The following is a 20,091-nucleotide window of genomic DNA, read 5'->3' on the forward strand; positions in this document are numbered from 1 at the left end:
CTCCTAGGCCAGCAGGTGGGCATGATTTACATGCACCAGGTAGCCATACCACATTGCATATCCGCTGTAAGGAACACCACCCTCAGGTACAGGAGGGGAGGAGCATGTTAGAGCAAATCCAGTTTTATAGGTTAATTACTTAAGGCTAGGGCTTCTCCAAAACTGATTTGGAAAGCCACGGTATTTTTAGGCACTGGTTCTTCCAAGGAGGAGGGTAGAAAAGGTACACTCTCTCCAGCAGACACACTAGTTCTATACAAATCCAGTGCTTTGGCTTATGGTGCAGCAGATGCCCTCCGGGACAGCAGAGAACTTCATGGTTTGGTCTCCCTTCCACCCTCTGCCTTGTTAGCATCTAATTTTTTTTTTTTTTTTTTTTGGTGAGGAGAATAAACTTTCCTCTATTTTCTTGAGAGAAAAACATATTTTGGATAAAACAGATGATATACATCAAGCCATATTCCATGCTTCTCTGATCTAGAAGATAAGAACGAAGAGAAAGACACTTTCTTCAGGGGAAGATGGCACATGATGGTGCCCTCAAGCCAGGTATAAGAACTCTCCTCCCCTGCTGCATTCCGCCTCTATGAGACTAGAGCAGGTTGGCCGAGACAAGGACAACTGAGAATAAAGCAAAACCAAACCCATGAAATAAAACCCACACAGGAAACACTGCTTCAAAATTTCTATATTATTTACTTTTAAGCAACAGTCCAGCTTTGTGAAATTACAACACACACTTTAAAGGATGAGATTTTCACCTCATGGTCAAGCATCAGCATGATCATGCACAGCATTGAGTCAGTTGTAAAAAAAATGCCCTGTAATTTTTATTTATTTATATGATCCACTCCACCTTTACTGAATAAAGTCTGAATAAATCCCCTCCTAGCATTAGGCCAGGCGGCTCTGGTCATCAGCCCTCTGTTTGGCACATACCCTGCTTCATCGTAGTCCAGTATCAAGATTTTTTAAATTATTTTTTTAAAGGCAGCATGGTGTACACTAACCAATTCATGATTTATATGGCACAGCAGGGCTCAAGGCATTTACCACATGCAGTCAATGAAGCCTTTTAGATCCCCAAATCCCACATGTGGAGGAAGGGACTGCTCTTGCTGATTGTTTTTGCTGGCCTGTTTAACGAGGATTCTAGACCCTTGTCAAGCTAAGGGGTTCTAAAAAATTTCAGTACAAAAACCCTCTAAGCACACTTAGAACCAATCTACTCTCTTTTGAATTACATTACTATACTTCATAAAGCTTTCCCTCAAGTCTATCACTAGAAAACACTCATGTCACTTCCAGTAGATCTGGGGGAAAACACAGGACAGAAGTGGAAAAAAACCTTGATCTCAAAAAAAAGATGGAGTACATAAAGTGCTTCTTTTTAATGAAAGAAATTCAAGATGTACAGTCAGGCTCAAGTTGTGCAGTTCACAAGCATGGGGGAAAAGAAACAGACACGAGTTCAAAACAGTCAGGAAGGGAAAGGTTTAACCGAGGACTAGGCTGGACTTGCCACCGGGTGGATTTCTCCTGGATGGTGCTGGTGCTACTGGGCTAGGAACAGGTGCAGCAGGCAGGGATTTTTCTTCATTCTGACCTGGGGCAGCTTCTACATCAGCCTCAGTGTTTTCTAGAAGAAAAGAAGCTTTTAAAGTGTTTGATGTGGATGATGAAAGCCAGATGTTTCGCTGGCTTAGACAGAAGATCAGCTCCTGGCTTACTCCAGTTTTCTCCAGGCTTACAGACACACTCAGAGTGCTGCTGTAACCCGCTGGCAGGACGACTTCAGCCCTCTGAAGTGTTTTAAGGATGAACGCCGATGCCTTACAGTTCAGTTTCAGGCATTCAAGAGCCACATTGACTCGGCTACTATTAGAGGACCCCAGCAATTTTTTATTTTTTTTTTTTTAAATGACAAGCAGCTTAAGTCTTGTACATATTATTAGTCAGCATATGACTATGACAATTGTAACTCAAGTCTGAGCAGGTGCTGGAAACCAAGTCACAGAAGCACCAGTACTTGTAAGCAAGAGCTCAAACTACATTCCCAATTTCGTAACTAGAGGGAAGAGGATCTGACACACACTTCTGAGGCTTCACACAGAACAGACTAGGGAATAGCCATGCATGGGTAGGCTCCGATCATACATTCCCTGGAAAGCACATGATAGTTTCATTATTTTAAATACTTCTGAACAACCACAAGTGAAGACAGGACACAGAAGGAATTCTTCACAGGAAGCACTTTAGATACTGTAGCAAATAACTAATGTCTCTGCTTCATTGACAATTAATTCATGAGCACAGCAAGTGCATTAGCACTTCACATTTTTATGGATTAACACAGTTATGAGCCAAATGCCCAAATCAGCACCAAGTAGCCCCCTGATACTTGGTGGGGCAAGGGGAGTGGAGCTTTACCACCAACTCTGTGAAGATGTACTTCATCTGTTTTTTTTAATAGACCTCTTCGTTTCATGTAATGATCACTAGTTCTTGCTTTGGAGGATTCGGGGAACAGCTGCACATTCACCTTAACCTCCACCTTCATGATTTAGTAAATCTTGATCGTATTCTCTCTCCCCCAGCCTGCTCTTCAAACTGAAGAGGCACAGCCATTTTCATCTCTCCTCATAAGGCAGCTGCTGCACTTCCTTACCTTTCCCATTACCTTCCTCTGCCCCTTGTTTACCTCCACTACAACCTTCTGGCCTTTACATTTCAAGGACTGTAGACACGATTCAAGATGTGGGCATATCATTGTTTACAGAGGCAAAACAATGTCTTGTTTCCCATTCTCTCCCTGATAATATTCAACATTCTGCTGGCACCCCCAAACATTTCAGAGAACTTTCAGTAATAAGACTCAAGGCTGATCCTGGGAGTTGACTGCTGCGCAGAGCTGAACCCAAGGCTGGTGTGGATTAGGTGCTGGGGGTTTTTTTTCCCCCTAGATGCATTACTTTATACTTACTTATATAAAAATTATTCTGCCACCATTTTACCTGCCTATCTTGTTTAAGTTGAGTCCTTCTGACAGTTAGATTTTCTCACCATCAGCACATTTGGCTACTTGAAGGACATAATATTACCAACAAAATTGGAGACGTCACTGTTCATTACCTTTTCCAGGTCACGGATGGAGGCACTGAATAAAACTAGTCCCAGCATCACTTCCCATGGCTCAATTTTTCCAACCTGAAAAGCAATCACTAAGCCCTACCCTTTGCCTCCTATTCTTTAGGAGGCTCCTTCCTATCCACAGGAGCAGCTTTACTCCAATCCTGTGGCAACTCAGTTTTTTGTGGGTTTGTTTGGGGATTTTTTGGTTTTGTTTTTAATAACCTTTGATGCAGAATTTTATCAGAAATGCTGAAAACCCACTTGTGTCACTGAATCCTCTGTATCCATGCTTATAATAATATCAAAGAACTCCAGCAGCTTAGTATAGTCTCCATGCAATCAGAAGTAATCTACAATATAGATTCTCTGCTGTATTCACTAAGCCACAGGCACATCTGAACAAAACAGTCAATACAAAGTTTTAAGCTTGGAGCTTTGTAGCTCATGCGTTCCACCGCCTGCTTACTCAGCAAGCCGAGAACAACTGCGGCCATGCCCACTGTTCATACGGCACTGAATGCTCCATTGTCTGTGCCTTCAGCAGACAGTGCAAGTGCTGTGCAGTACTCATGATGATCTGTCCACCAAACGCCAGACTCCACCTTCCTGTGTATCATGTGAAGTCAGTCCTTGGTGACAGTCAATTGAGTGCTGTTCTAGTTCTCCTGAGCTAGTCATATTCATTAAGTACACAGTGCTAAGTGAATCACAAAAGAAACGAGAACTACTACCACAGGAGACTTTGGGGAAGTTTCTATAGCATTTAGAGGCTCGTGTAGCCAGTGGATACACACATTAGTACTTCCCACATAATCAAGGTATAGATAAGTTTGCTAACCTAATAACTAAAGTGGTAAATGCAACAGGATCAGATCAAATGTCAAAGTTCTTCCCTTATCAGAATGGGTATAATGTCTGAAACAGCTTTCTACTGAGTATACTGCAAACCATTGCAAACTTTGATGCACAGAAGGGAACTACAGCTTCCAAACAGGAAGCAAGAACACTGCTGCAAAAAGAACAAGTTTTCTTCCCCTAGACAGACGTGATTAAATAAATATGTGTATCCCTACTTGGGGTTTTATAATCAGTTACATACAGAAAATAATTTCCAAATTCAGAACAACAAGCATTTTTTAATGATGGAAACCTATTAAGAATCTAGTTATGCTGTGAACTCATAAGCAGACAGCTTTTATTTGGAGGTGTATTCATTCAGCCCCTTTCAAACCCTGGAGACAGCTCTACAACACCAAGTACAAAATGACATGTGTGACAGGTGGGATGTTCACCAGCTCACATCTGCCATCTCACACAGCAGGAATATAAAGTGGTGGAGTGACACAGCTAGCTCAACAAGACTCTGTGCTCCATTAAGCTACGATACCCAAAGCTATCAACACTAGAAATTAACAATTCATTAAAATTCTCAGGTATCTGCCACAGACGCCATGTCCAGGAGGCATTAACTTTCTACTCCTTCCTAAGTACCATCAGTGGAAGTTGAACATTCCAACCTTCAAACCTTTGCCTGTCATTTTTATTTTATCTTGTCCATCTTAAAAAAAGTTATTTTAATTATGGCCACAACAGTAAATAACGCCAGTTACTTTCCAGTAACACTTTTTTTTTTTAAACCACCTCCCAGCATACATTTGCTTGGTACTTGATAAGAACTTCCTTCACTGTCACCTACCAGAAACAATCCAAAAGCCAACAAATATGACACCTGTGAAAATGGGAACTTGTTCTAAGAGTCAGGAATATAATTTTGTCCTCAAAGTTTCAGTCAGCTGTTGCTAACCCAGGCAGCCCTATTTCTCTTTCCTCCCATCTCTTCTTGCCTCACCGCTGCTTGCAGGCTCTCATCTGGCCCCATGGTGAGCTGGTTTAAACAAGTACCAGGAGAAGCAGCAGAGCCCTTAGATCAGCTTACTTCTATTATCAAACCACATCCTCCTACTTGAGGCATAAACTCTAAATGCCTACAGTGCTAATTAAGATCAGACAGACATGGGAAAGAAATACTAAAGAAGCCTGTAGAGTTTTATTAGAAGCAGCCTGCTAAACAAGCAAGACTTATTTTGGGCACAGATACCACTTAGAGGTAGTTAAAAACATTCTGGAACAACTCTCACCCTCCCAGCAGAAGTCTTTTCAGGACATGGAACTGCTAATGGCTTTAGTGATCTCCCACAACTCGTAGGTGTTCAAAGTAGCACTTCGAAAGTGCCTGGTCAACATACACATTCCTCTCATCAGGAAGTAAGCTATACTTAAGGTAAATCTTACAAAGGAGAGATTTCCAGCCTCAGAGCTAGAAAAAACACTTCAAGGTCAATATGCATGCTGCCAGGGGAAATGCCTCTGTTTACATGAAATTTGCAGTATGTATATGAACCTCCTTGGCAGAAATCAGCATTTAAAAAGCAACAGGAACTTAAAAGCTAGTTAATGCAGACACTTGCAGATGCAGTAGCTGGTTTTGATTATTTCCGTGAATGTAGTGTTTGCTGTACGAGAAGACAATAGAAAAGAAGTAAATTGCTAAACTAAAATCCATTAAGTTGACTGTACTATTTAAATATAAGCTACTATAAACAGCAGTATAGGCTTTCAATCACTGAAATCTTTGCAAGATGGTACCCACCTTGCCTTCTAGTACTTAAACAAATCTTAACACCAACTACTGCTGGCAAAATAAATGAACAAGACTGTTCTCATTTTTAACCTGATGACTAACAGGCACTCTGCCATTTTATTCCATATCCACACTTCCACTGAAGGTCACTTTATTGATTCGATGGCTTCAAGGGACAACCCCAAGCTTTCTCTCTCCTAATACATGACAATTTATATATCCTACATCCTCTTCTATTTCAAAAGCACCTAACTGCAAAAGGCTTTTACTAGAAGAGTCCGAAGGAGTTACTCACCAGAAGTTTCACCACCACCATCTCCTCCCTAGAAGAGAGAGAAACACGTTATATCTCATACTTCACAATGTGTTTTCCCCCTCCATCAAGGGGGTACTCAACACTCCCCGTTATGACCATGGTAGTCGGGCATGCTGCTCTATCTAGAAACACCTTCTGAGTGACAGACCCAATGAAGCACTTTCAGACCAGCACCCGGCTCTTATGGAGTTATCAGAGTGGCATGGTGGGCTCTGCATACATATTTCTACAGATTAATATCATGGGTTTGTAAGCACCAATTCTTACAGAGTGACTAATTTAATTTCATCAGATGTTTATTTACCTAACATCCTTTTAAAAGCTTAAACAGATACTACTGAAGAAATCCTGATGACCTGTAACATGTGGCACACTTGTTATTCCCACACTGTGAAGGATGCAGGTGGGCAAGAGCACTTTGTTATAAACAGCATCTTTCATGAGGCAGCACTGACAGAAACCAGAACATCGTAACTGCCAAGCAGTAGCGACAAGAAAGTTATACCATAAGCAATTAGCAATAATAGTTCAGTGTCCCTTCCTGAACTAAGTGACTCTTTCCCACACGAAACACTTATCTGTTAGCAAGGCCAAGAGCATTTGTTCTATCCAGGGTATTTAACGTCATTTGTGAAATACAGATCAGGTTTTTGCAACATTACTAATAAAGTTTCCTCACTGTATAAACAGCTAAACATTCTTTTCATACTGAATCTGTTCACAGGCTGCAACTTGACACAAAGAATCAGAAAGTCTTGCAGCAGCAGCCAAGGCTCCTCAATGGCATGAGGTTTTTAATCAACTTTCACAGATTTACCATTGTTAATTACATAGTGAAACTGCACTCATATGGATATAAGTGCACAGAAACTCAACAAATATAGCACCTTAAGTCTCAGACTGGGCTACAGTACAGTAGCTCCAGCTTCTGCTGTTTGTAGTGGTAACTACTGCATAAAATTAAAGTATTCCGCATTGGAAGAATCTGTTTGCAAAGCTAAGAACCACAGTATTTAATACAATTAAGTAGAAAATAGAATTAGACTAAACAGGTTATTTTTGTTTTCTGTGGTAGCAGCTATAAATTTAATCTCACTTATATTTGCTAAATTGGAACAAGACATTTTCTGCAACAAAAACCAATTTCATGGCTCAAAGCGCCTATTAATAACAAAAATGGGTTAAAGTGATGATGCCAATTATCAAAATAAAACCTGCTGTTTATAACCCATGAGACAAAAGGTATCTGCCACAACATTTGAGATCAACAATTTACCTACCCAGTTATTTTTGGAAAACCTAAAGCTGGAAACCTTTAAAGAACAAGGTTTCTTTTTTCCTCTATAATTTGTTTATGTAAGTGCAGTCTGCCCTAGGTTCCTGTTTTTCTAAGTTCAGAGGAATTGTTACTCTTCATCCTGTTTTTTTTCCATTAAATGTAATCATACATCAAGCAAAACCCACCTTAACATTACAAATCATGCTCTCTATTGCTACCAAGTAGACAGTTTACATAGAAAGTAACACACCTGAAGGTATTATTAAAGACAGTAACAGAAATAAAACAAGCATTCAGGCTACTGAAGGAAGTACTTGTTGGGATGTGAAACCACGTCTTTTGTCAGTCAACAGATCCACACAGTTTGTTGTAGGTAACTACTGCTTGTAAAATCTGTTAAAACGCACAATTACACACATGGCTGAAGCTAGATTTCACACCACTTCATTACTGTCTCATCAATGAGGAGAGTTAAGAGCTCTAGAAAGTAGTCCTTTCAGAAAAATCCAGCCCTTCATCAACATACTGTAAGGCTATCACGGAAAAGAAAACCTTCAGGGAAAGAAGAGATTCAAATCCTACAATGCTTCCAATGTGTGAACCTCGGTGATAAAGCAATCACACACAGAGCATGAATTGTCCCGTTATCAGGCTCTTCGTAGTTAATGTACTGACCTTGGGATCTACAAAGTCTCCACAGTTTGCATCAGTTGAGTTTCTTCTTTGTGGTCCAGATGATTCAGAGTCTTCTCTGATTTCACCTGCCTTAGTCCCTACAAGCAGAGATTGATTCTAATCAGGTTGCAAGATAAACTTACTGGGAAAGCAGATCATAAATAGTCAGGTTTTTGGGAGGTTTGGGTGTTTTGGGGTTTTTTGGTTTGTTTTTTAAAATAAAGCTTTACCATTTGTGATGGTTTTGGCTGTGGTAGAGTTAATTTTCTTCATAGTAGCTAGTATGGGGCTATATTTTGGATTTGTGCTGAAAACAGTGCTGATAACACAGGGATGTCTTAGTTACTGCTGAGCAATGCTTACACAAAGTCAAGGCCTTTGCTGCTTCTCACCCCACCCCACCAGCGAGTGGGCTGGGGGTGCACAAGAAGCTGGGAGGGGACACAGCCGGGACAGCTGACCCCAACCGACCAAAGGGCTATTCCATACCATATGGCGTCCTGCCCAGCATATAAAGCTGGGGGAAGAAGAAGGAAGGGGGGGGGACATTCGGAGTGATGACATTTGTCTTCCCAAGTAACCATTACATGTGATGGAGCCCTGCTTTCCTGGAGATGGCTGAACACCTGCCTGCCCATGGGAAGGAGTGAATGAATTCCTTATGTTGCTTTGCTTGCATGCGTGGCTTTTGCTTTACCTATTAAACTGTTCTTATCTCAACCCACGAGTTTTCTAACTTTTACTCTTCCGATCCCCCCCCCCCCACTCCACTGGGGGGAGAGTGAACGAGTGGCTGTGTGGGGCTTAGTTGCTTGCTGGGGTTAAACCACGACACCATTCTAGGATGTCCTGGTCCTTTAGATACTGCCTCACAAATTCCTGTCTTACAACAGCGTCTCATGCAGTTGAGGGTGCCATTTAAACAGATGGAAACTAGGGTCCCAAGGCCATCCATACTGGAAGCACTTTGCCAAAATGGAAGCTTAATCCCAGCTGCAAGTACAACACAAAGCTAAACTTCCTCTGATTAATCAAGACCAATCAGTGCTACTCCAAATTCTAAGACACAAGTTCACCTTACTGTGACTTGATTAACTTGGAGAAATTGTATCCAAAATACAATTCTCTGCTTGCAACATCTATGCCCAAGACTTGCATAAAAAAAACCCTCTGGAAGCAATTCAAAATGAGAAATAAAAAATCCCATGCAAGTAGACATCATTTATAGCCCTAAACTACCAAGTAGGAAGTGAACTCTGGTTTCCACACTGAGCCACTGGCAGCGTCAGGCAGATACAAAAAAAAAAAAAGGAATTCATGCATGTCAGCAGATCTGGAAACAAAGCACTACGTTCTTACCCGATGATTTAGCCCAGGAAGGTGGGTTTTCTTCAGGAGTTCCAAAGATGCTGGATGCCATTTTGTTCCTTCGCACGGGTTGTTCTTTTGGTTCATCAAAACCCAAGGAAAAGTTGGACCCACCACCAGGAGGACGCAGGACTCTGGAGAGAGAGCCAGCTTTACAACCTTGCATGTACCATTACTAAGCTGCACTCCAACATATAAAACAATACTAATAAGCCAAGAGACCATTGTTGCCTCTTGTAATGGGCAGTCATACAAGCTAAAATCTGTCGAAACAGAAACTACGCGAGATGACTGTATTATGCATTGGCTTTTAACAAATGACAGACTGTCATGTCTTCAGCACATAATTTGAACTATAAAGGTAAGCTGCCTGCCAGCATTCAACCCAGGCACTGCATCTCCACTATGCTTCTCTTCAGTGACACTTACAAAAATAAAACGCTCCTGCACTCCACTTGTGCTCTTGCTTTACTAGGTGTCAACGAGAGCTGCTGCTACCAGTCTTCAGTCTGAGACAATTAAAAAAAAAAAAAGGTATGTGGGCATGTCAAATTCCAGCTGTTTTCTTAAGAGCACCCTGTGAAGGCTAACATTAATCTTCAAACTGGCAGCACAGCAAAGACTAAAGTTTGGCATATGAGCCAAAGTACTGGTTGCATCACTGATAACTCGGGGCTGCAGCCTTTATCAAGATTTGTTTCATCAGAAAAACTCTCAAGTCTGCAGCATGCTACTGGACTGGACTTAAAAGATGCAATTAAACAGTTTTAAGTTAGACTACTATTAGGAGAAACACGTGTAAAAAGCTCCAGATATGTAACCTAAATCTAACAATCTTCTATTAGACAGACACAAAAGAAGTCTGCCTGGTACTTCATGAGCTATATTATGGTCTGCTTTCCAACTTGCAGAAATCAACTAAAATTAACAGCAGCAGCAAAATAAATCTTGAAATGTAAATTCCTTCAGATAGGGTTTTCTCAAGCATGAGATCTTTTCAAGGCTGATGTGTTAGCTGGAGAAGCCAGACAAAAGCCAGGAGAATAAAAATGTACAAGGCCATAAGAGAACTGTCACAACCCCCAGAGAGATGCGAGTACACCAACAGAACCAGGCTTTCAAGATATTCAGTGCTCAAATGAAGACCAGAACAAGCTAGGACAGGTGCACACTTCAAATTCTTTTCAAATAATTTAATTTATTAAAGTTAGAACTTCACAACAGAAAACAGTACACCGCTTGTTAATGCACCAAACCTAGGAATTCAACACAAAGAACACGTCTGTTTTTACATGTCATCACCATTGGCGATAGCTTTCAGATCTTTAGAGACTTTGTGCCTATCGCATTCCAGATGCCACACAAAAACACTTCTCCAGCCTACAGAACTCAACACAACAGCAAGAAAAATTCACAAAGGTGTTTGGCATGGATATTTAGTGTTACTTAACTAGCAAACTACTTTTCCTTACAAAATTCTTCTCCAAAGTTCCAACTACTAATGCTTAGCTGCTAATGGGAGGATCGCAATAGATTGTATAATATGTTTTAAGAATCCAATAACATTTTTATGACTTGCTTTGTCTCCTTTCTGAATTAGTGGTCTTGAATTGCTCCATTATCTATTTTTCTCCAGAAGAAATGTCCTGGTATAGAAGGTTTATTTTCTTAGTTACATCTGTTGCACTTACTAATTGGAAGAACAGTCTGTTCAAAGGAGGGCTTGTTCCCACATCTTAATCACCTTTATTTTACCAGAGCAGTGAAACCAGTACTCTCTTAACAGCACAACAGTTTCCACTGACAGTCTTAATAAAATTAACAATTGTAGGAATTGAAGGTAATTGAAGGAAAAAAAGCCATCACTCAAACTGTTAAAGAGTAATCCCTCTTGCCAACCTCAGCTAGAGGTTGACAGATTTTATTAGAAGCCTCTCGCAGCCCTGAGATGTTGTAACATCAAAGCTACATTTAACACTTCAAGCAATGAACCGCTCCTAAAATTGCACCTGATACCCAGTGATGCATACTGAAAATTCACCCACAGCTCCATCCAGGAAGCACTCCTGTAAAGGGTTTGGGGTTTTTTGCTTTGTTTTAAAACGCACCCCAAAAAGCTAAAAGCAAACAGGAACAATCTGCTTTGTCAGGCCAAAACCTTACAGAAAAAAGACACGATAGCTTGAAAAAACAGACACGATCTTCTCCAAGCCAGCTGTTACTCCTGCAAAAACGTGGATGCCCGACAAAGTGCCGTGCATCTCTTCCAGACGTACCTGCCAAGTTTTCTTTGTTTCGAGACAGGCTACGGCTTCCTCCCCCCGCCGCCCTCCCCAGCCGCAGCACCCCAGCCCCCCCTTGTCCCCCGGGAGCCCGGCCGAGGCCCCGCCGCAGGGTCGGAGCCGGGGGAAGGGGCGTCCCCCGCCCCCGAGCATGCTCCCTGCGAGGCCACAGCAGCAGCAGCTCAACAAAACGGCCACCCCGGCCAGGGCGAGGTGCCGGCCGGCCGCCAAGCGCAGCGGCGTGCGGGGACCGAGCCGCGAGCGGGGCGCGACACCGGCCGACCCGCGGCCTCCCGCCGAAGCGGGCAGGTGGGGAGGCCGCGGAGAGCAGACAATGGAGCCCGCTCGGCCCCACCCAGAACGCGGCAGCCTCCGGGGCTGCTCCGCCAGGCGAAGGGGTAAAGGCGGTCTCAGCAGCCGCAGAGAGGGGAAGGCAGCGGGCAGAGGGGAGAGGAGGGAAGCAGGGGTGCAGTGCCCCCCCCGCCCCCGCGATAGGGCTGCGTGGCCGCGCAGCAAGGCAGGGAGTCGCCTCCCTTCTTTGTTAGGAAGGGGCAGGGACGCACACGCACACCCGAGCAGCCCGGGGTGGGTCTCGCCAGCTCCCACCCCTGCCGCTCCCAACCCCCCTCCCCCGGGCAGCTGCGGCAGGGCACGGCCACGGCCACGGCCTGCCTCCCCCACCCCACCCCCGACAGCGCAGCTGACTCGCCGAGCCGACAGGCAGCCCGCTATCCCCGGGTGGGTGCGGCCGCCGCCGCCGCCTCCCGCCGACCCGCCCGGCGCGGCCGGGAAACCGCGAAGAGGAACGGCACACGCCGAGCCCTGACCCGGCCGGCGCCTGCGGCCCCTCCGCCCCAGCACCGCGACGAGTCTCCGGTCCCTCCACCCCCCTCAGAGCCGCTCCGGGCAGCCCCTTCCGTGGCCAGCCGGGCGCCCAGGCCCTGAGGCGAGGCAGAGTGCCGGCACCGCCGCGAACGCCCTCAACCCTGCCGCCCTCATGGTCCCAACGGCCCCCGAGCCCCTGCCGGACCTGGAGCTGCTCCTGCCACTGGGGTCCATGCCCGAAAAGGTGGTCGTGGTGGTCATGGCGGCAGGGACGGAGGAGATGGACAAAGGGGAAAGGGCTCCGTTGAGAGGCCAGCGGGGAGTGACGGTCCCGGGAACAGAGCACCCTCCCCCTCACTTGCTTGCCCTGCTGCTGCCGGTGACAACTGCAGCCGCCGCCCGCACCGGCCGCACCTTTTATACCTACCTTAAGGCCCACCCCTCAGCGGCCTTCTCATTGGACTGTTCAAACCCAATCCCGAGCTTCTATTCGACCGCGCCCTGCCACTCTGCCCTTTGGCCCGCCTCACCGTCTATTCTGAGGAGCCTTGCCTCATCCGTAAAAGCTCATTGGTAAAGTAATACGTCTGCTCTGCGGTGATTGGCTGTGCCTGGGCGGCGGCGCCCTTTGTTGATGATTGGCGGGAGGCCTGTCGCTCATACCAGGTGAGCTGTGATTGGCTTAGCCACACATGAGGCGAGACAAAAGTCTCAGTGGCGTTTCCCTTGTGAGGGGTGGCCGCGCTGCGAGGAGAGTCCAGGCGAGGGGGGAGGCCCCACCACCCCACCCATCGCCCTTCCTCGACAAACACCCCCTCATGCCCCACCTGCCACCTCCAAGGACATCACCTCAAGTACCATCGGGCCACTAACGCCCATCCTTGGCGCTCTAATTGGCCATCCCTGCTGAGGCTCTGCTCCCTCACGCTTACCACCATGCTGGGAGGTGGCCCAGCCGGTGCCAGCCTTGAAGTTGCCTCAGAGCATGTCACAGCACAACTCCAAAGTACATGGATGAACAATACAGAAGCCATCAAGGTGCGGGAGGTGTCTGCACAAGGCTGCTGTGGCGTTAGAGGTTGGCTCCAACGAGGATGGAGAAGCACCCAATGGCCTGCCAGGGCTGCTGCAGCAGGGATGATGTGAAACACTGTCACCTCAGAGCAGAACACACAGGGCAATAAAATAATTTGCAATATCAGACGATTTTGGAGCAGTGGATTCTTCCATTAAAATTAGGCCAGTCCCAGAAGGTCTATAGTAGGTGGAGTACGAAGCCCAGCAACGCTGCTCACCTATGTCTTAAAAGCACAAGGCTGCATGCTTTTGTGCTGGGTATCTTCCACCAAGTACCAGCACAAAACTCATACAGCACATAATTTAAATTACCAGATGTTGGCTGTTGACCTGTCAAATCCACCTTTGATTTGGTGACTGGGATCTTCCTGAATTCCCTGCAACTTTCTGACACACACACACACTGCTTCCTTGATCACCGCAACTTTTACTCCAAAATTAATGCACCAGAACCTCCTACTGCAAATGTTATTTTAATTAGTACTTGCATAAAGGAGGGAGAAGGGGGAAAGAAAATCCCTATCTGTTCTATCCATCCCTCCCAGTTTGGGCTAATAATAGCCCTTAATACCCCCAAAACACTTTTCTCTAGAAAATATTTAATTTTGGTCTGGAAAATGCAAGCTTTGTTTGTGCTCCTTCACTCTATGTACAACGTGAGGTCAAGTGTCTGAATTATCACCAGCCTTAATGTTAACACAACTCAGGAAAGAGCTGAACTGCTAAAACAGGACCACAGTTGCTTTATTTTTTCTAATCTAGGATCTATTTAAAAATTATTAAAAAAAAAAAGCCCCAACCACTATTTAGGTCCCCAGGGAATGCTCTATCGCATCACATCTTTCTAGAGGCAGATTAAAGGGAAATTTTAAGTAACATGACACAGTTGTTTTAATTCTATTATCCCTTAGGCTTGGGCATTAAGAAGTCAAATGATACCTACTTGCATACAGGTAAGCATCTGCTCTCTCAGGAACTTTCAAAAGTATTGTCATCTAAATGCTTTTTATTCAAACCCACAGGATTTGACTGTTAAATTTGCACCCCTGAGACATATGGAGCCATTTTTTAAAGTCAAGATGAAGAAAAACCCGTTCCCTCTGACAAAGCTAGTTTTAACACGCAGCTTTAAAATCCTAAACCTTCAGTATTTCCAAGGGACCCCGCTGATCCCTCAGACACTCCTGACTGCAGGATAGTCTTTAAGTAAAAGCTGCTTTGCTGATTATTTACCCATGACAAGATAAAGGGGTTTATGAAGATGGCTAGAGACACTGGGCTTTACGCTCCTTCCCAGGATGATGACATTTGACCAGAACAATTCTCAGCAGCTGTTTGAAAAACTCAGACACCAAACAATTCCACCTGTTGTTGAAATTCAACTGGGAATGAACGCAAAAAGCATCTGGAAGCCTGAACAAGACTCCAGGAAATGCAAGGGTTAGGCAAGGAGAGATACCATTGGTTTGAGAAAAGCCTCAGCTTGGTCATCCTCCTGTGACCAAGGGTCTCTTCTTCACACCATTCTCTGCTATTTCTGGCAGTCACAAAGCACTTTCTTTCTTTATTCCAAGCACCTCGTACAAAAAAGAGGTTTTGACTCAGTCTTGTCTTCTCTTCTTCCCCCAGTTCATTCACAGCTGAAGGTAAAAAGTAAGCATCAGCCAATAAATAATCCTTGTTACAGCTGGATTTGCAGCTGTCAAAGACTTCCGCATGGTGGAAGTTCAGTGGAAGACTGGTATCCTACAGATTCAACGGTTTGTCCTACTGAGCAGATGCTGTAGTTTGCAAGAGTTGTGAAAGTTGCTTTGGTGCCTCTCTACATCTTCAGGTAAAGTTCATAACAGTAAGTTACTGTTTGGGAAGGAGGCTTGAATCACAACATCCAGACTCCTCTCAAAGCTGCAGAGATGTACTTCTGAACAACATAAAAAGCACAGTGGCCAATTCATGCTGCTGTTCTTGGCTGGGCATCCAGCATTACCAAGTCTGGCAGTGTACTCCAAAGCATTGTTCCTTAGTGGGGGGGAAAAAAAAAAAAAAAAAGACGACAAGCATCACAGGACGGGGAAGTCAGTGTCCTGACAGAGTCCTCAAAGAGCCCCTTTCATTCCACTTTTGTCTTGTTCAAGTTTGCTTAAACTGTGAAGTTTTCTTATCAAGTGATCCTTCAAGAGCCCTTGCAGGGCATCAGATGTGCTTTAATGAGATCTATGGACTCGATGTTGAAGGGGGGGGATCTAAGCCACCAAAACCAGCACAAAATTCATCACAAAGGGTGTCCTTTGCATCCATGTCCCCCCAGAGAATATTCCTTTCCTAAGGAGCAACGATCTATTTACTACTTATTTGGGCTTTCACAGCCCAAGTCATTCCCTAGGGCTCCAAAGTCATCCTCATATCAGGATTAAATAATTATCAAAACCTACAGCTCTTCCCATCGTCCCCATTCCCACTGCAGCTCCTTGCCAACTCAGACACTTATGTTGTCTTTCTACAGCACCCCACGGACCCTCATTAATTCTGGGATCTCTGCTGACAGCAAGCCACTTCTTCCATGGCACCACCAGCCCTACTTGATCCCTGCCACACAAGCTGAAATTCTTCAGGAGGAGAGGAAAACTCTTCCCCTAGAAGGGACTCAAACCATTTCATAAACACCAGCTGGGCCTCCCAACATCCCCATGTAAGAGTAAGACCATTAGTCCCATGCTACTAGTGAAGAAACCAAAAACTGCAAACAGGGATCAAAATCCAGTCTTCCATCTCCTATTTATCCTCACACTCCTACATCCTAACCCCCAGGGATAAGTGCTGTACTACCAATTCATTCTGACATTAAGTACAAAAACAAAGATAAATTAGAGGATTAAATTATTCACTATCGGAACACATTCAGTTTGGTAACTGGTTAACAGCCAGAATGAACAAACCTCAATAATACAGAGAATGAAATGTATTACAGTGGTAATATAAGTTATTTAAATGCTTTTAGATTTTCTTTTATTACTCCACAACAGTCCATCACACCAGCTGACACAAGCATACTGAGAAGTGGCCACAATCTAAATTCTAATAAAATCCTTCCATTTATTGTTCACTTTCAATTTAATTCACAATGATCAAGGAAGCATCTAGTTTTTCATTTTTAGCTTTGAAAACAAACTGCTATTCCTTAGAAATTCAATTTTTTCCAACTGTCTGAAACATAGAAAGTATTATTTCTTTGAGCCAGTCACATTATACCTTTTCATTAATATTGCAGTAACGGTCACAATAGAACCACTACCCAACAGACAAAATGACAGCATGTACATTACATTGTCTGCCTCAGAAGTAACAAAGGGATGGTACTAGAAGGCAATATTATTGCAAGAAAATATTCTGGCTTTGACCATAACCTTTGCAGAGACGCTGTATCTGTTTTGGTATTGTAGTTATCTTGCAGTAGCAATTATCTTAGTACTACTTCAGGGATTTTTCTTTTGTTGAGAACACCTCCATATGCCAGTACAAGACTCTCTCACATTACCACTTGCAGTATTTCCTTACACTCTTGGCAGTTTAGCATATTCCATTTCAGAAAAGCCTTGCACTCCCAGAACCCCTTTTGAACCAGCATCTCAGCCCACTTAATATTGATCCTCACAAGAGCCCTATTAAATGGGTATTATGCCCACTGTGCAGATACACTAAGGCACTGATTTTCAGGTGTAAACTAAGGGTCCCACCAAAACCAGCTGTGCTTTCAATATGTCATTATCCCCCCCCCCCGCACATGAATAAAAATGGCTTACTTTAGGTCCCTGAAACAAACAATTTTGGTTACATCTTTTTAAATAACTGTTAGAGTCCATTCCACCACTGAAACTGTTTGAGGGACTGAAGACCCAGTATATGTTAAAGGCAAGGTCTTATCATCCACAAGAACTTGCTAAAGTATTGTATCCAATTATGACTTACTCCATTCTTTTTCATTTAAAAACCAGGAGAGGAATATTAACTAAATTGCATGGCAATCACTTTAGAATATATTTTTTGAGCATTGTGGGTAATAACATTATTTGCCCAGGCTCTTGAATGTTCTCAGCTGTTTAATAAACATGAAAAGCTTACCCCCCAACTAGTCTGACAAGACCTCTTTGCCCAGTTTTCCTTTATCCTCTGACATTTGGACTGCCAGTAGTCCATTAGACTACTAGCATAAACACGAGAACTGTTACAACTCAAGCCAGGCCAAACAGCTAAGTGAACTCCAAATAATTTGATCCAAATTGTTTATATCCCTGTACTTCATACCACTTCCGAATCATCACCCCTAGCAGTAGCTTAGTGAAGATGAAATCACAGCAAAACCACCTAGGTCCCAGCAAACAGGAATCAACAGGTAAATTCTCTCAGCAGCAGAGGAACAGTACTGACAAGCAACAAGTTCTGTCGTAAGGAGAGTATGTGCAAGATCATGCAAGAAGAGTTCTAAAAAATTAGTTTAAAAAGAAAACAGGTTAGTATTTCTGCATTGCTATGTACACAAATACGTATCAGAATGTGCCAGTCCTTTTAACAGTTTGCTAAACTAATGGAAATTACCTGTTTGAAGCTCTTAAGGAACTCTGAGAGTTTCTTGATTTTTATCTAATCAAGGAAACATCTCTCAGGAAAGACCATTTTATCAGTTTTTGATTGCAGTCACCATCTTACATAAACACCATTCAGCACTATTACAGGAAATATTTCAGAAATATGAGGAGCAAGCTCAGGTGAATAGCAGAAAGATGTTAGAAATTAAGAAATTTAGGTGATCTGCCTCTCCATTTTTTTTAATAGCCTGTTGCTAAATACTAGAGGAAATTTCAATTTATGTTGAATTAAGGAGTATTCCCAAAGCTGTCACATCCATTCAAAGGTACAAAAGCCTATGTTTTTCATTTTTGTACAGGGGAATTTTGGTAAGCTAATCAAAATTCATGTTAAATGGTCTCATTTTGTTAACGGAACATTATGTTACAAGAATCCTGCACAGAAGTTCATGACAGATGAAGTACCACTCTACTAATTCAGGAAATTAAGACATTGTTTTTGAAAGCATGCTGTTCAGTACCTGTCACTTGACTTATATTGCCTCAGGAAAGAAAAAATAGCAGGCAAGATACAACAGGGAGTTTTGAGCCTCACAGTCTCAAGTTGGGCTGAAAAAGCGCTGTATTTAAGGAGACCTCACCCTTTCTTCAGAAACTAATGCAAGTCCAAACATCTTTTTTGGCCAAATAAGATAAAGACAGCTTTCTCCTGGGAAAAGTCTTGGCATGACATCAAGTTCAAAGAATTTTATACACTGTTATCAGCAGTCTAGCCAGGTTGAAAGCCAGAGATCCTAAAGCCAAAGAGCAATGTATTCCATATATAACCTATGAAAGGTGTTGAAATATATTCCCCCACTCCCTTTTTTTTTTTTTTTCCTCCAAATAAGTTTTTTCCAGGCCTTTGTGGGTTTGGATATGAAAACATTTCACAAGAGGGAATTCTAACCTTGCAATATACCACCGAAGTCTACAAGATACATACCAGAGTAAGAAATAATCTGCTTAACAGTAGAATGTCCTAGAATTAAAACAATGGCATACAGTAGATTACATTCTTCAGCTACGTAGTCAAAAGCAACTGTGAAAACAGATGCTAATTTTCTTATATCTCCATTAGATGCAATTAATGTAATATCAAATGTGTTAAAATAGTGACAGAAGTCAAATAGATCATTGTCCATCAGCTAAATGCACAGACCCATCATTTTGCCACAAAGTGAAAGAATTTCCAGATCCAGCAAGCACAGGCCTAGCATGTAATAATCACTTCTTGAATTAACCATTACAAAAACTACCACCAAAAAGTGAGCTCTGCTAACAAGTTAATACCTAAAAGAGCATTAACTTACTGCAAACACTACAAAATATTAGAACATTCCTAGGACATCAGAGAACGCTTTGGGGCTGCTGAGTAGACAGGTACATAGTCTTTCATGAACATCCATGGATTTCACCGCAACCTCTAAACTTCCTCGTGACAGAACTCCAGAACAAGAGCCTTGTGGAAGATACCCATGAAAAACATCATTGTCACTAGCTCCCTTCAGTACTTCAAGCCTCTTCCTCTTTCAAGCAGGAACACCACAGTGGTAAAGCAGAGCTTGGAATCTACACCACCATAGCTAAATATACCCAAAAATAGAACTAAATTTTTTATTTTTGCTTTACATTTCCAAGCATCTCCCATTCGATACCATGGTAAACTGAATGATTAATGAAATTATTTGCTCTTTTTAACTTAATGTTTACATCAGAAAGCATTCAAATACAGAGTTTTAAATAAGCTACTGTAACAATATTGATGCTTCTCTTAAAGACTGACAAAAAGAGCTCAACCCAAAGGCATCAGTAAGTAGTCCAGTATTTTGCAGTTTGCCTCATCAAACATTTTTGGCTTAGCAGAACATACA

The 20,091-nt window shown here is 43.1% G+C and overlaps 1 protein-coding gene across 1 annotated transcript; it reads right to left on the reverse strand.

Moving 5' to 3' along the window:
- Positions 1-670: 670 nt before the first annotated feature.
- JPT1 (Jupiter microtubule associated homolog 1) lies at positions 671-12,920 on the reverse strand. The gene is made up of 5 exons (XM_072881045.1): positions 12,724-12,920; positions 9,403-9,545; positions 8,044-8,141; positions 6,069-6,096; positions 671-1,639 (listed from the first exon to the last, which is right to left on the reverse strand). The coding sequence occupies exons 1-5, from the start codon at positions 12,777-12,779 to the stop codon at positions 1,497-1,499; spliced, it is 468 nt and encodes a 155-aa protein (XP_072737146.1). The 5' UTR covers positions 12,780-12,920; the 3' UTR covers positions 671-1,496.
- Between the last annotated feature and the right edge of the window lie 7,171 nt (positions 12,921-20,091).

Source organism: Ciconia boyciana, chromosome 16, assembly GCF_034638445.1.
Source record: "Ciconia boyciana chromosome 16, ASM3463844v1, whole genome shotgun sequence".
Taxonomy (NCBI): domain Eukaryota; kingdom Metazoa; phylum Chordata; class Aves; order Ciconiiformes; family Ciconiidae; genus Ciconia; species Ciconia boyciana.

What these genes read in the sequence shown, in the direction of transcription:
- JPT1 (XM_072881045.1), bottom strand. Translation starts at nt 12,779, where the DNA reads ATGACCACCACGACCACCTTTTCGGGCATGGACCCCAGTGGCAGGAGC. An exon ending in GAGACTTTGTAGATCCCAAG is followed by an intron (nt 6,097 to 8,043) that starts GTCAGTACATTA and finishes TCTCTCTTCTAG; the next exon opens with GGAGGAGATGGTGGTGGTGA. An exon ending in TGGTGGTGGTGAAACTTCTG is followed by an intron (nt 1,640 to 6,068) that starts GTGAGTAACTCC and finishes CTTTTCTTCTAG; the next exon opens with AAAACACTGAGGCTGATGTA.